This window comes from Bos javanicus, chromosome 15 (genome assembly GCF_032452875.1).
Source record: "Bos javanicus breed banteng chromosome 15, ARS-OSU_banteng_1.0, whole genome shotgun sequence".
Lineage (NCBI taxonomy): Eukaryota > Metazoa > Chordata > Mammalia > Artiodactyla > Bovidae > Bos > Bos javanicus.
In genome coordinates this window covers 52,158,133-52,175,395 of record NC_083882.1, presented here as the reverse complement: position 1 = coordinate 52,175,395, position 17,263 = coordinate 52,158,133, and the positions used below count along the sequence as shown (strand labels likewise).

Below are 17,263 nucleotides of genomic sequence, written 5' to 3'. Positions count from 1 at the left end.
TATGGATAGCAGGAAGGGAGACAGAGAGCTGAAATTTTCCAGGCACCCAGTGATTGATGGGGGCTGAGGCTCCCCCTGACGCTTTATTGAGTTTCCGATGATTATCTCTCGCCGAGACATTTTTTACAGATGACGGTCGAGCTGTCACAATGGACCATGGGGGAAAAAAAACCAACAATAATAACACTTTAATCTTTTTACTGCACTGCTCCCTAGTATCTCAGATTCATCTTCCCTGACGCACGCAGTTCATTATTCTGCCCCTCCCTGGATGGGAAATAAAGGGAAATAAATATATATGTAGACACACTTACCCACATACATACACACACACCGAGTGTATATAAGAGACCACCCCAGAACCAGAGAGATGCAGAATTTATTGTTCTTTTTGCAAATGTTGAGGTTTATTAGTAGAGATGCTGGGTTGGCTTGGAATTGGCTATTAATTACAGCATTTTGTATTTGTTTTTTATTGCAAGTTTTTAGCATCTTGAAGAAAAGGCAGAAGAGAGGCAAGCAGGTATAGAGATGAGGAGCACACAGGGACCAAGTTTGGCCAACTGAGTAGCACAGCTGGCAAAGAGGACAGGCTCCTTCCTCGTATTGTGGCCCTGCCCAGAGGAGCCCTAGACCTGGAAGAACCCTGCTTTGGTCAGGATCAGCGTAGGAGCAGGGGGATGGGAGATGGTGAGCCCAGGGTAATTATAGGACAAATCACAGGGCTCTGGATACCAGGGAGGATTAGGAGAGATGGGAAGTGGTGGAAATGTTGGTGGGTCTTTGCTGCTGCTGCTGTTAAGTCGCTTCAGTCATGTCTGACTCTGTGTGACCCCAGAGATGGCAGCCCCCCACACTCCCCCGTCCCTGGGATTCTCTAGGCTAGAACACCGGAGTGGGTTGCCATTTCCTTCTCCATGGTGGGTCTCTAGCTAACAGTATAACAGATAACAGTAACAGATTCCTAAGAGTTTGCCCATGTTTAGATTTTGGTTAGGTGCAGGTGAGACGTGGGCTCTGGAAAGCTCTACCTGAGTCTGTGGTCAGATGAATGTCATAGGCCAGAGAAGATGCCACACTGACTGTCTGGGGTCACAGGCAGAGTCAGCAACCTTTCATCTTAAGGTTCCAGGCCGACCTTCCTGCTCTCCCCCTTCTCTTCCTTGGGATGAGAGAAGATGGGCTTGGGGGTCCCTCTATGGGAAGGCTGCCCTTGACATGTCTCCAGTAGAGTAAATGCTAGCTCAGTCTTCTCTTTAATTCATCAAACCTTTCTGACCTTCTGCTATGTGTTGGGTCTCATGTTACACTATGATTAGGTATAATGAGGTAAACAGGGTCCTGTTCTTAAGGAGAAATCTTCTAGTCTATGGGCAGGGAGCATGGTGTTTGTGAGAACCATTTTTAAGTGGGGTCTAACCCTCTAGCCACAGACCAGCCTAGATGACCATTCTCTAGATGAAGGGCAAAGAGACCTGTAAGACACAGGGTCTTTCAAGATCCTCTTTTCTACTTGGAGAGACATATTTATGGAACACCTGCAATGCTCAAGAGTGTATGCATGAAACAGTCTGAAAATACAAAAGATTATGTAAGAGAAAATGTTAACCAATTTGATGTGGACTGCACAATACTAGAAGGCAGAGAGGAGAGGGAGATCAGTGAAAATCAGACTTCTTGAGTTGTAAAAAATGGGTAAAACATTTATCTCCTTTTGTAGATAAACAAAAGGAAGAAATAGTGAAGCTGTGGTATAGAGAACAAAGTAACAGCCTTGGAGGTAAACAAACTAGCTTGGTTATTGACTGCCACCATGACCAGAAATAAGCTACATAACCTCTCTAAGTGCCAACTTCTTTTACTAAATAAGAATGATGACAGCCTAGTGTGATTCTTTCAAGGAAAATAGTTGTAAAGTTCCTCACACAGTACCTGGCACATAGTAAGTGCTCAGTAAATGGAGGCCATTATTTTCTTATTACTCCGAGTTTTAAACACACACACACAACTCTTAGTCCTGGGATATTAGCCTTCAGAACTCACCTGTGACCCTCCACTAAGTATAAAATGGGCTCTCTGCAATGAGCCTTACCTATCCTACAGTGTTACCATAAGAGGTGGTTCTGGCCGTGGTTAGAGTGGCATCAGAAAGAGGAGAGGGGGACCGCACCGGTGGTACAGTAGTTAAGAATCCACCTGCCAGTGCAGGAGACATGGGTTCGATCCTGTTCTGAGAAGATCCTACATGCCGTGGAACAGCTAAGCCTGTGCGCCACAACTGCTGAGCCCCTGCTGTAGAGCCTGTGAGCTGCACCTGCTGAGCACACGAGCTACAACTGCTGAAGCCCATATACCCTAGAGCCTGTGCCCTGCAGCAAGAGAGGCTGCCACAGAGAGAAGCCTGAGCACTACAAGGAGGAATAGCCACTGCTCGCTGCAACTAGAGAAAGCCCACACACAGCAACAAAGGCCTAGTGTAACCAAAAATAAATATGGTAAATACATAAATTTTTTAAAAAGAAGAGGAAAGGGCACAAGAATAAATTTATTACCATGTATTGCACCTTAAAATGGCAACCCACTCCAGTATTCTTGCCTGGAGAATCCCATGGACAGAAGGAGTCTGGCGGGTTACAGTCCATGGGGTCGCAAAGAGTCGGACAGGACTGAGCGACTTCATACACACACACAGTACATGCCAGGCAATGTGCTCAGTTCCTTACACTTTTTAATAGAACAGCTTTATTGAGTAATTTACATACCACATAGTTCACTCATTTACAGTGTGTAATTTTGTGGTTTATAGTATATTCACAAGAATTGTGCTGCTCTTACCACAATTTTAGAACATTTTCATCGCCCCATAAAGAAACCTCATACCCGTTATCAGTCATTCTGCACTTCTCTTAACGCTCTCTAGCTCTACACAACCAGTAATCTACTTTCTGTTTCCATAGATTTACAATTCATATAAATGGAATCATGCAATATGTGATCTTTTGTAGCTGAATTCTTTTTGACTTGTTTTCAGGGTTCGTCCGTGTTGTAGCATGTATCAATACTTCATTCCTCTTCATAGCTGAATAATATTCTATTGATGGCTATACCACATTTAGTTTATCCAGTTATCAATTGAGAGACATTTTGGTTGTTTTGACTTTTGACTATCATGAATAATGCTGCTGTGAATGTTTTTGTACCAATTTTTGTGTGAACATAGTGTTTTTTATTTTCTTGGGTGTATATCTAGGGTTGTTGGCTCATATAGTAACTCAGTACTTAGCCTTTTGAAGAACTACGAGACTGTTTTCCAAAGTGACAGCACCATTTTACATTTCCATCAGTCACGCGTGAGGGGTCCAGGTTCTCCACATCCTCAGCAGCACTTGTTACTTCCTGTCTTTTTTACTTTAACCATTCTAGTGGATGTGATGTGGTATCTCATGGTTTTGATTTGCATTTCCCTGATGACTGATGATGTTGAGCATCTTTTCATGTGCTTTTAGGCCATTTGTATATCTTCTTTGGAGAAATACTTTCTCAGATTCTTTTTCCATTTTTAAATTGGTTTTGCTGTTCAGTCTTGTGAGGTAGGGTGATGATATCTATCTTGCAGATGAGAAAACAGATTCTCAAAGATGTTAATCTGATCAAAGTTGTACAGTGAGTTTTGCTTACCAGTCTGACTGACTCTGACCTTTATGCTCTTTCTGATACATAGTGCTGCCCACTGAGGATCCCTGGTAGGATCCTTTCATGGTGGTGGGGAGTTCTCACTAGCAGGAAGGGAGGAGTTAACAGTTTATTTAGAGACATTAGGACCAGGTAGGAGAGCCTCTGAAAGTCAACAGGGGAATGTGGATATATTACAGGTTACAGAACAGGGGAGGATATTTTAGTTTAAAAATTACATGTTAGTTTGTACCGTTTCCTAGGTATAGTCACTTCCTGCGCCCTTCACTGTATCACATCATTTCAATGTTCACAGCAATACAATCTATAGATATCAGTGCTCCCATTTTATCAGGGAGAAATTTGAAGCTCAGAGGTCTGGAATAATTTTCCAGCATCACCAAAGTTTAGAATCCAGGTCTTTCCACCTCAGTATTCTGAGCTCTTCCCTTTCAGTGATACTTCGTAAAAGATTCTTTCAGTGTTACTTGCAGCATTTGTAAGCTCTTCAGGGCAGGGCCTCTTTATTGCCATGGCCCAGCCCATGGAAAGTATGCAATACTTTGCTGGATAAACAAGGAAACAGACTAGAATATATGGTACAGGAAGACCTAATTTAAGTTGGATTTTGGCAGGGAGAGGCAGTTTGAGTGAGACATTAGAGGTCTCCAGTATCCCAAGACTTGGTGTCTTAGGGGGCTTTGCTTTAACTTTCTACACATGGGATTTGGGAAGAACATTCTGGTGCCCAGACATCCTTGGCTTCCCTAGAGTGGAATCAGGCATTTGGAAATGGGATGGGTTTGGCCAGCCTTGCATCTTTCTTGTGATTATGGTTTCAGTGTGTCTGCCCTCTGATGCCCTCTCGCAACACCTACAGTCTTACTTGGGTTTCTCTTTCCTTGGACTTGGGGTATCTCTTCATGGCTGCTCCAGCAAAGCGCAGCCGCTGCTCCTTACCTTGGACGAGGGGTATCTCCTCACCGCCGCCCCTCCTGACCTTGAATGTGGAGTAGCTCCTCTCGGCCCTCCGCTTCTTGGACGTGGGGTTGCTCCTCCCAGCTGCTGCCCCTGGCCTCGGGCGTGGGGTTGCTCCTCCCAGCCGCTGCCCCGGGCCTCGGGGGTGGGGTAGCTCCTCCCGGCTGCCATCCCTGAGAATTAGAATGCGAAGGGCCCTCAGAGACTAGTCCAGTGCTTCTTACAAGTTACCCACATGATTCTCATGCCACTAAAGTTTATGAACCATGGATGTGAGAAAAACTCCTCACTTTAAAAATAAGGAATCTGGGACATGGAAGGATTGAAATACATAGCAAGTTTAGTGGAAACCATTTTTAAATCCAATTCACTTTTCTCCTGGTCTTTTGTTCTTGCTGTTCCCCATGCTGCTTAATTTGTCAACAAAAACTGTTGCCTGCCTATAGCTTTCAGAACAGAGTCCAAACCCCTTTCAGGATCAGGCCTCTGTCTGCCTGGGCAACCTCATCTGCGCCCATTGCTCCACCCGCCTTCATTCAGCATTCCAGGTTCATTGGAGAACCAGTTTCTTGTACAGACAGGTAATGCAATTTCACCCACTGTCATTTGCAAACACCACTTCCTTTCCTGGAATGCTCTTCTCTACCTCGTCCTCCAGACAGTTTCTGCCTGGGGAGATTCCTCCCCAAGCCACCTGACATGTGTCCGTCTTTGCTGCCACCAGACCGTGTGCACACATGCCTCTCATAACATTCACTGTGCTGAGGTGCTCAGTGGTGGCATGCTCCAGGGCAGGGGGTGAATGAGGGCTCCTCTGTGCTCATGGCTGAAGCTGCATGAAATACTGAAGTGATGCTGGGTGGGATACATATAAAAAATGTTATGAACTAGTTTCTGTCATCCATGAGGAAACTGGGGAGTCAGAAGGGAAATTATAACACAAAAAGGTATTACACAAAGTGTTGTAGACAATAAACAAACAAGTAGTAAAGTAGTAAATAGATACACGCGATCAGCATAACAGGCTTCCAGAGCAGAGCTGGGGGGACAGGACCTCCTGGAAGATAAGGCCTTGAATTGGACTTTGAAGAACAGGGAGGGCTTAGAGAGGAAGGAGAGCCATCCAGGCTGGGCAAGGGAATGAAAAGCCTTGCCTGCCCCAGGAACAGTGATCCAGTGCAAGGAGTCCCCCTCTTGACCCATCCCCTGGCTAAAAACAAGCACAACAGTGCCCGCAGAAGCTGAGGAGGCAGCTTGGTGATGCACTAGGAGTGAGGATTTGGCAAGGTAGTAGATACAGAACACCTCATGGGAAGGAAGCTGAGAGCCCAGAGGCTTCCTCCTGGAGACTCTCAATAAGAACTTAGCTTAGTCCCTGAGCTTCATGCCAGGTGGGCTGATGCTGGGGTATGTGAGGATTGAGCCTGTGGGCACTGGCAGAAGCTGTGCAATATGGAAGATGGAGCCAGGCTGGCTCAGGACCGATTAGCCATCTGAGTTGGGCAGGCCACCCAGCCTCTTTACTTCTGTCTCCTCCTCTGTTCAATAGAATAATACTTGACCTGTCTGTCTTAGGCTGACCTGGGGTGAGGGGACAATTGCCTTGAAGTGCTGTCTAAACCCTTAAGTGCTGCACAAATGTAAGGGTTCTCCTCATGTTCATCAGGTTAGTCGTAAAGGTTCCCCCTCATGGAGACATGCTCCTATTTTTAAAGGCACTCCATGGCAGTAGATGACATGAGTTCCTGGGTGTGGCACGTTGCCTTTCCTCCTCACAAGGCAATGATAGTAAAGCTTTTGTTACTGGGAGACCACTCATTTTGCCTCACTTAGCTTTTTTCAAAGTCTCCTCCAATAGACTTAGCAATGTGAGGACAAGAACCATGTGTGATTCACTTTTGTATCCCCAGTGCTGACCCCGGGGGAGGAAGCAGCATTACTACATGTTTGTAATATTTTTTAAAATCTGTTATCAGATTTGATTCTCATTTAATATTCAAATTATTGCTTGTCATGCCCATTTTACAGGTAGAAGACCTTAGTAAGTAGCAGATCTAAGATTTCAGGACTGTGTGAGTCCTTTACCTTTGATTACTGTTTCTCATCATGTGAGGCAGTGATTTGGGGGCAGAGGGGCGTTGTCTTGTTTTGTTTTGCAGTTTCAGCAGTGCTAGCCCACTCCAGTGTTCTTGCCTGGAGAATCCCAGGGACGGGGGAGCCTGGTGGGCTGCCGTCTATGGGGTCACACAGAGTCGGACACGACTGAAGCGACTTAGCAGCAGCAGCAGCAGCAGCTAGTGGTCAAGCTATAGGGAGGGCTTTGGGGACCCCTTTCACCTCTCCTGACTCCTTGACACTGCTGAGTGCAGGAAATCCTGCTGTGTGTACATCAGCTGCACACCTGCCAAGGCCCCCAGGCTGACCCTGGCCACAGCACCCCAGCATAGACTTTGCGCCTCAAAAGGCAGAGGTGGGAACAGAAGGATGACAAAGTAATACTGTGTCATTCTCTCTGTGGCCACAGGGGTGAAGGGACAGGGATGGCTGGCCTGGAGGGGAAGCAGGAGCTTGAGCCCATCTCCCCCTGTGCTGGAGATGGGCTGGTGGATGTCTTTGTTGGGAAGGGGATGGTTCACTGGCTGAGGACCAGCTGTACACACTGGGCCTCAAAAGACCACCGTGGTGGCCAGCTGGTGAGCTGGCCCTGAATGAGTCACTTTAGCTTCTGTGGGTCTGCTTCCTCTTTCTCCACAAGAGCAAGTAAGAATGTGAGGGCGTATGCTGCACACACCTCCTCTTTCCCACCTTTAGACACTTTTTTTTTTCTGATAGAGATCTAATGATCTGGGGGTTTCAGTAAGATCTCCTGGGACAGGGCTTCTAAAGCTGGGTGACAAGGGGAAAAGAGCTTACTGCTAAGAACACAAAATGGGTCTAGCCAACCTGGACAGGGTCCTAGTTCCACCACTGACTGGCTGTGCACCTTGCTCTATTTCAGCTTCCCCATCTGTAAAACGGGGAGAGTGAACTTCCACCTCACAGGGTCGTTCTGAAGTAAATAAGTAAAGGGAATGCTTTATATGTTGTTACGCACTGTTCAGTTCCAGAGTGTTCCATGGAACACCAGTGCTGCAGGATTTTAACGGGGTGGGTGGAGAGGCTGCCAAACATAAAACTGCTGAGTAATAACCAAATTAGGGCTTCTCTGGTGGCTCAGTGGTAAAGAATAGACCTGCCAATGCAGGAGATGTGGGTTCGATCCCTGGGTCAGGAAGACCCCCTAGAGAAGGAAATGGTATCCCACTCTAATGTTCTTGCCTGGGAAAATCCCATGGACAGAGGAGCCTGGTGGGCTACAATCCATGTGGTCACAAAAGACATAGCAACTAAACACCACCACCAAATTAAATAGATGGTTCTTACTCAGAACTGTGCCTCTTGGAGGGGAAAAGTGTATGCAGAAATTCCCAGACCTTTTATTGTAGAGAGAGTACACTTTTGGAAGCATAAGACTAGACAGTAGGGATAATAACTGACAGTGGCTAAGAGGTACTCTTAGGTCCTGTTCCAAGCCCCTTTACTCACAGTGTCTCATTTAATCCTTATGATATCCCATGAGAGAACATGTTACTCATCTCTACTTACAGGTAAAGAAACTTGGCACAGAGAGGTTAAGTAAGTTACCCAAGATTACACAGTCAGTAAAGTGAGAACTGGGACCCAAACACAAGTGATCTGGCTCCAGAGCTCACTTATTTAACAGCTATACTCTCCTTCCTCCATTAAATACTGTTGGCTGGTGGTATTATTATTATTCCAAAACAAGGTAATAGTAGGGCCTTAATTACGTATTATGTATGCATTTGCTGATTCAACAAGTGTTTGTCAAGCATATATTTGTGGCCAGACACTGGGGGTATAACTGTGGGGAAGACAGTCACACTTCCTTTCCTCATTGTGCTTTTGGTTTAGTGGGTAACATAGTCAGGTAATCGGGTGATTGCAATGGAATGGGTAATATATACTGTAATTGGGAGATGCCTGAAGTGCTAGGGAAGCTCTTGGGAGGAATAACTACCTCAAACTTAGCAAGAATCACTGGAGGAAGTGACTTTTAATCAGAGGCCTAAAAGTGAATTGAAGTTAGTCAATTGATGGCGTGAGAGAGAGGGAAATGTTCCAGGCAGTGGAATAGTATTTGCAAAAGCTCAGAGGCTAGAAAGAGCATTAGGAAGGGGATGGTGAGATGAGACCTCAGAGGGGAGCAGGGACTCTCTTCATAGACATTCCTTATTAGCTGGGCTGTGACACTGCCACTATGCTGATGTTTGTCCCTGAACCAAATAGCCCAGCTGTGCCCCTTGAGTTCTTGTGCTTTTTATGGTAAGCATCCCATGTATAACTCTGTCTCACACTTATGATTTGTCCGTTCAGTGGTCTGATTCTTGCATCAGATGTTAACTTCTTAGAGTCAAGAAGGGTATCTTGTTCATTAGTATATCTCCAGAAGCTTCCACCATGCATGGTGTTCATTAAGAATACAATTTGAATGGATGATATCTTTTCTTTGTAAAATGGGTTATACCCTTCCTGCTTTCTTGAACCAACTATCCCTTTTCCTCATGTTCATCACTGTATCTAGCAGTTAATATCCTGTGTGGCAATTCAGTGGTGCCCTACTGGCTCTTGAGGTACTGTACTCTCTGGCTTCCTCTTTCAGGTTTTTGTTGTACTGTTATTTTCCCTCCCCGCCTGGTGAGCTCTGGACTGTGATCCACATACTTGATTCTGAAAACTTCTTCCCAGCCTTCTAGTTTGCTGCTTCTAATCTGCAGTAGGCTGGAAACAAAATCCCTTGCCATGATTTGATAAGACTGTTCTCAACTAAGAGTTTGAGTTAATCTTTGAGTTAGGTCCTGAAGTTAGGTCCTGCATGAGAAACATGCAGATACCATTGTACATTGGACATATCTATTAGCTAATCAGAGGCCTTCTTCCTGTTTACCCTACTCCAGGAAAGGTCAGATAACACTCCAGGGGTGGGGGTCATCAGTTGGGAGAGCCTCTGGTGCAGAAGAGCTGATGGACCACTGATTCACCAGACCATAAGGAAGTATGGTCTGTTCTCCAGTTGCATACTCCAACAACTTCATTTTGACCAAACATTTGAAATACTACCACCTAAGCCATCTTACCTGGGTGTTATCTACAAACCTCAGGCCGATCTCTGTTAGGGCAGGTTCCATAGAGAGTATGTTGGCACCTTCACTTGAGCAGGGAAAGAAGAGAGAGTGTAAGCCAAGGCTAGGACCAGAACATCTGGGCTCTGATTCCTTCATTTGCAAAATGAGGGTGAAAGCATGATGTGATGGGGAAATAGCGTGAGGACTCAGATTAGACCTGGGCTCTAATCCTCATGCAACCACTTATTAACTGTATGACCTCTGTACTTTAGCTTTCTCATCTATAAAACGAGAATTATAATGCCTGTTTCCCTGGTGGCTCAGTCAGTAAAGAATCTGCCTGCAATGCAGGAGACCAAGGTTCAATCCCTAGATTGGGAAGATCCCCTGGAGAAGAAAATGGCAACCCACTCCAGTATTCTTCTCTGGAGAATCCCATGGACAGAGGAGCCTGGCAGGCTACATCCATGGGGTCATAAGGAATCAAACATGATTGAGCGGCTAAGCAACAAGCACTATATAAAGTAGTTAGGGGAATTACATAGATTGTGTGAAATGACCATGTCAGCCAAAGAGCAGAGAAGGTCAGTTGTTGTTCTTCAGTTGTTCATTTGTGTCCAGCTCTTTGTGACACCCTGGACTGCAGCACACCAGGTTTCTCTGTCCTTCACCATCTTCTGGAGCTTGCTCAAACTCCTGTCTATTAAATCGGTGATGCCATCCAACCATCTCATCCTCTGTCATCCCCTTCTCCTCCTGCCTTCAATTTTTCCCAGCATCAGTGTCTTTTCTAACGAGTCAGCTCTTTGCATCAGGTGACCAAAGTATTAGAGCTTCAGCATCAATCCTTCCAATGAATATGCGGGATTGATTTCCTTTAGGATTGACTGGTTTGATCTCTTTGCAGTCCAAGAGATTCTCAGGAGTCTTCTCCAACACCACGGTTCAAAAGCATCAATTCCTTGGCACTCAGCCTTCTTTATGGTCCAACTCATGTCCATATGTGACTACTGGAAAAATCATAGCTTTAACTAGATGGACCTTTGTTGGTGAAATAATGTCTCTGCTTTTTAATACACTGTCTAGGTTTGTTGTTGCTTTTCTTCCAAGGAGCAAGCATCTTTTAATTTCGTGGCTGTGGTCACCATCTGCAGTGATTTTGGAGCCCAAGAAAATTGTCACTGTTTCCATTGTTTCCCATCTATTTGCCATGAAGTGATCTAGGTGAAATCTCTGTTAGGTTTAGGAAGAAGCGTGACAGTCTGCTGGCTTTTCAATAGGAAGTTCAGTTTTGTAGGAGGGGGAAATGCATAAACTCCGTTCCAAGACATCTTGGAAAAGAATGGCTTAAGAATTGTCTGGTGCTTTTGACTACATAGGCAAGGTTCTCTCTTGACTGAATTACATGCCTTTATCCAGTAGGAAGTAGGAGGAGCCTGCCCTCTGCAGGCCCTGTGCCGTGGACTCAGGGAGGAGCAGGTACAAGTAGGTAGGACCCAAATTCCACCTCCAGTAAACTAAGCTCAGGAAGGAACATAAGGCAAGTACACTGATAATTTCTACATGAGGCAGAAAGAAACCCCATCACCTTCACAGGATAGATATTGTTCTGTAGGGTCTTAGTTCCCAAGGAAAGGCCCCAGAATTTAAGTAGCCTTCCAAATATTGTCCATACTGGGACTGTTGAGGACAGCAAGCATAAGTCATGACTATCCCGATGAACAGGCACATGTGTGATCAGTAACCCAGAGGGTCCTGTAAAGTGATGCAACTGATTTTAGGTTATTTTGTATCAATTTAGAGAGAGAGAGTCACTAATAAAAACACTTGAGTGAGCCTAGGGGTTTTTGGTTCTTTGACACATGCAATACTTGTTCTTTCTGCCTTTAAAAAATGCTCGCAGTACATTTTATTAAGGGAAAAAAGGCAGATTACAAAATTGCAATATATTAATTCCAAATTTGTAAGATATACATGTAGGATATATATGCAGGTATCTTCTATCTACTAATGTCCATATCAATATCAATATAGATATCAGAGGACATATACCAGAATATTAAATGCCATTTCTCAAATTGCTGAGATAATCATGCTTTTTCTCCTTTATACTTTCCTGTAGTTTCAAATTCTTAATGGCTTTTATAAATTTAAAAATCCTTTACAAAATATTAAATATTAGATTGTAAACATCTTCAGAGCACAGAGGAGGCATGTTACTGTTCTGCTAAGAACACCCTCTGTCTGCCTCCTGACTTGCCCTCTGTCTTGCCCTTGCCTGCTTTTCTTCACCCTTCAAGACTCTCATCTTTTGAGATCCTTTCTTCATGCCCAAATTGAGCTAAGCTCCCTTCTGGCTTTTTATATCATCCTGTTATATAATAGCATTTATCTCAGGCAATACTGTAAACATCAGTTTATTGTCTGCCTCCTTTGTCAGGTTAGGTTAGGGACCATATCTGATTCATTTCTATGTCCCCAAACGAATCTTATCACATAATAGATGTCAGTAAACCTATGTGGAATTAACCGGGCTCTGTTTTTCTTCCTCTTTCCCAGCACAGATGGCCAGGCACATAGTAGGTGCCATTATTTGTTTATTAAGGAAGTAGATGAGTGAATGAGGGAATAAAAATGCCAAGAGGAAGAAAGTGAAATTGGTGGCTCTTGGCATTTGTTGCTAATGAAAGGGTTTGTGTTGCTGTCCCCCTAGTCCTGGTCACCCGAGAGGATGACTTCAACAACCGGCTGAACAACCGCGCCAGCTTCAAGGGTTGCACAGCCCTACACTATGCTGTCCTCGCTGATGACTACCGGACCGTCAAGGAGCTGCTTGATGGAGGTGAGAGCATGGGTGAGTGGGGCGGAGGGCTTAGTCGGCAGGAAGTGTGGACTTAGCTGCCTCTCTCCTCCAGGAATGCCAAGCTTCCCCAAAGCCGTGTTGCCCTCCCAGACTGGAAAGCCTCAAAGCTGCCTGTACTCTGTGACAGTGGCCACGTGCATGCGGGATTCACCCTCATGTGGCTGGAGTGTGTTCTTTGCCTACGGTTGTGTGGTGTACCATGCCATCCTTCCTGAACGTTCATGCTCTGAGTTTTGCTTGTTGCGTTCCCCAAAAGTATCCTCTCTTCTACCCTGTGTCCTCCAGAGCAGGACTGGTGGACCAAGGGGGGAGAGCCTTCAAATCTCTACTAACCTTAGACTCAAAAGACATCCACCTTGATCCCCCTGCCCCACCCCAGTCTAAATCAGGCCTCTTCCATCACTCTGGTTCATTGCACCCTATTCTTTTTCCATGGTTGCACTTGTTGCAATCTTGAATTTTGTGTGTGTGTTCAGTAGCCTTCTCCCTAACTTGACTCTGAGCTCTCTGAGGGCGAGAACTATGGCTGATTCATTCTAGCACCTGACATAGTACCTAACACACAGTAAACACTCAATAAATCTTTATCAAATGTTTGACTACCCTTCTTTTGGAGAGCACTGATGTATTGGAGGGATAATACATACCATCCCCATACTCAGGCTGGTCTGGTCCTGTCCAGATCTGGTACCTGCCAGAGGCCTCCCAGGCAGTCACTTGCCCTTATCTTACTCCAGCCTCTCCTTTGGAGAGCGAGGAAAGCATCCTGTGAGGATGCATGGTGCCCAGGCCCCTGAGTTGGTATGGCACTATGGCACTGACTTCCTGTTTTATGCCTTCACTGCACTTTTTGAAGGTTTAGGGACCCTCTCTTGGGCCTGGACACCAAGGCATTCCTTGTCAGTGGTCATTCTTCATAGAACCTGGGAGCTCGAAGGATCTTTGGAAGTCCTCCAGTTTACCTGATTGCCCGCCCTCTCTCCTCCTGGCAGAAACCTCTCCAGCAGCTAGCTGGCTGGTCTTTCTTTGAAATCTCTCAGAGACTGAGGGAACCCTCCTTCTTCCCTGGGAGCCCATTCCATTTTAATTCTGCTGTGACTGGTTTAAATAGATTCTTTTAAGTAGGTATGATTTTCTTAGTATCTTCTGCCAGCTGTCCTCTGCAGTCAATCACTGTTTCAAAACCCCATCTTCAAATAAAGTACTTTCAGCCCTAGAATCTTCGCCTCTCTAGCCCAGTGTCCCCATATCATCTTCTAGTGTTTGTGATTGGACTGGAAGGGTTTCCCAGTAATCCTCAAGTCCTACCACCTTCCATCCACCACAGTCACACTGACTTAAGACCCAGGCCTGGCCCATAGCCGCAGCCTACAAGGGACCTGCCCCAGTGCAGCCAGTGTGCACCTTGGTCTGGGAATGAATACTGCGAGGGGCAGCACTGCTCACGGATATGGTGACAGCATCTAGGATGACTGGTGCTTTTGGAGCAAGAACTCACTGTTTACAGGAGCAGAGACTTAGAAAACGTCCCCAAGTAACATGCTACTCACTTTGTCCTTTGGAAAGCTCTCCAAAGAGAGACATTTGTAGCTAAGAATTAGAACGTTCACTATGGGGCTTCTCTCTGCTGTGCCTTAAAATCAATCAATACCCCCAGCTATTGTCCAGTGGTTTACATTCCCCACTTCCCATCAGCCCCTAAATGGACAAGAAACTCATTCTACAAAGAGTCCCTCTCCCCAGCCTTGCAGATCGAACACCTTTAAAATGAAGAAGCACGGGCCTTTTATGAAACACCCCACCCTTACCCCCCAGGCCAAGGCTGGCCATTTGAGCCGTTCCAGGGGCATGGTTCCTGCCTGTTGACTTGGAACAGATGCCCTTAGCCCCCATCTTTACACTTCACCCACCTGCCTTTTTACCCAGAATCCATTTACACCCCCTGCCCTAGCCTCCCAGCCTCAAGGGCCAAAACCATTAACCCACTGATTTCTCCCTTCCCGACCTGAACAAGTGGCCATCCCTCAGGGCCTGCAGGCTTGCCAACTTCTGACCTCCCTCCCCCCTTGACCTCTCTTGGTCTGCTTGTGTGTGTGACCAGCCAACCGAGAGGCAGGATCCTGTTCCCTTGTCCTAGGGGCTCTTGCCAGTAACATTTCCAAAGTTTCTGACCTCAGCTGACCTCCAGAAGGTTTCAGGGAGGGCAGCCCCTGATTTCCTGACCGTCCAGCTTTTTCAGCCTATATTTGCCACTGGCTTTGCTGCAGCACCTTAGAGACTTTCTCTGTGAGACCCAAAGCAGGCCTAGACATGGGGCCAGCCTGTGCTCATGGGATCCACACACAACTCTTGTCCTTAAAATTGCTCAGTCCACAAGGATTTAGGGCCCCCAGATCTTAGAGGGTTGGAGCTAGAGGGGGCAGCCGCACTCACCCTCTGATCAGCAGTCCCCACATGAGAGCTGGGGGAGGTCCAGGCAGCAGCAGCAGTCTGGTAATGTGGGAGGTTCTCTGACCCCTTAAGAGGCAGCATGGAGTAATAAACAGGGCTTTAGAGTCAGGCCAGCCTGGGTTTGAATCCCAGCTCCCCCACCTACTAGCTCTGTTGGCTTAGACATGTTACCTTATCTCTCTAAGCCTCAGTTTTCTTGTCTGTAAAATAACAGCTGGGAGGGGCTTTCCTGGGGTCCAGTGGTTAAGAATCCACCTTGCAATGCAGAGGACATGGGTTTGATCCCTGGGTCAGGAAGATCCCATGTACTGTGGAGCAACTAAGCCCATGCACCACAGCTGCTTAACCAGCACTCTAGAGCCCCTGAACTGCAACTACTGAAGCCCACACACCTAGAGCCCATGCTCTATGAGAGAAGCCACTGTGGTAAGAAGCCCCCACACTGCAACAAAGAGTAGCCCCCGCCCACCACAGTTAGAGAAAGCCTGCATGCAGTAGTGAAGACCCACCACAGCCAAATGAGTAAATAACATCTGGGAAGCATCACAGGGATTAGTGGGCGTGAGGATTAGTGATGACGTCTGTAAAGGTCCCAAGTACAGATAGATTCTCCATGATTGTGTAAAGAAATCAAATGCTCACCCTGGCAGCTATAATCCCATTCCTTCCCCATGAAATCTGTACTCCTATCTAAGACTTCTTAATTCTGTTTCTGCCTACAGCTTCTCCACCCTGCCCAAAACACCATCATACTCCCTCTCTTCTCAGCTTAGATCCTCTAAGGAAGCCTCTCCAGGTGGTCTGGTCTGCTCTGACAGTGCTGCCTCTGAACACTTCACTGTCGCGATGGGTGCTTAGCACAGAAAGGCCACTTCATCTTCAGGAGGCCCCATAACATAGTGAGAAGAACACAAAATTGGGGATCAGACAGACTTGGGTTTAAATCTCAGCTCTTTAGTGTGACTCTGGGTAAGCCAGTTGTCACCTTTGACCTCAGGGCATCTAAGGTGGATCTGGCAAACTGTCCTGAGAGAGGCGCAGACTGGTGGAGGAGACAGATATGGAAACAGGCAGTGACGGCAGGCGCGTGCCCCAGCAGGGTTCTGGACAAAGGGCTCTGGGGAGACCAAGGAGGAAATACCTGCTTCTGCCTGGTGAGCAGGGAGGTAGGGTCAGTTACAGAAGGCTTCCCAGAGGATGGCTTGCTTCAGCCTTGTCGGGGAAGGCAGTGAGAGTTTGCCAGATGGATTTGTGTGCAAGAGTTCTGAGTCCGGTGCCAGCTTTATACCCCCAGCCTCCACAGAAAAGTGGATCCACTGGCTTCTGTGGTTTTCCTCTTGAAAAATGCTGCTTCTTCGTGGGTCGCTGTCTTATGAGCAGAAAGGCCTGTTTTCAGCACTTGACTGCCACATACAGGAAAAGGTTAGAGGAAGGAAGGAAAGGCAGGACTGCTGAAAAGACGAGTAATTTGAGAAGGTGGGGAGCCTCCTTCCTCAAGCCCCTGGAGCTGACTCATCCCTGTGGTTCCAAGGCCGTTAAGGTGCTTTCACAGCTTTTTCGTCCCAGGAATGTGATCCTACTTTCACAGATCCATTTTCCTAAAACGTATCTCTTACCATGCAGCCTTTCTCATCCAGGGTTCCTCTGGAAAATTAAACTCTAATGCTCTCAGGCATCTGTTATACACAGGGTTATTAATTTCTCTCCTATCTGAAGTGGTACAAGTTATGTGCTATTCCTGGGAGAATTGAAAAAATCATTACTCAAATAATTTCCCAGTTGTGGTTCAGAGGAGAAGCCCCAGATGAGAAAGGCTGCAAGGAAGGAGCATAAACTGTGGAGTCAGGATCTGAATACAGCCCTGCCACTTAATAGCCATCTGTCCTGGGGAAGCTGTGACCACTCTGAAGTCCTCTTTCCTCATCTGGAATAAGAGTGTGCCACCTACCCTTTAAGGTTTTGTCAGGATTGGGCATGTGTAGGTTCCGCAGAGTAGGCATTCTACATATAATGTGTTACTAACTTCAAAACACCCAGCACTTACATATTTTTTTTAAAGGGAATCCTACCCATCCTAATTTGTTAACCTGGTTTTAGAGTTGTTCTACTTGCCTGG

General features: G+C 46.2%; 1 protein-coding gene across 2 annotated transcripts in view; it reads left to right on the top strand.

Annotated features, from left to right (window-relative positions):
* The window catches only part of CLPB (ClpB family mitochondrial disaggregase), a 143,826-nt gene that overhangs the window by 64,704 nt on the left and 61,859 nt on the right, over positions 1–17,263 (top strand). For both annotated transcript variants that reach the window (XM_061380739.1, XM_061380738.1), the window contains one exon: positions 12,547–12,675. In XM_061380739.1, coding sequence (XP_061236723.1) covers positions 12,547–12,675 — 129 coding nt within the window. The remainder of the gene's footprint in view (positions 1–12,546; positions 12,676–17,263) is intronic.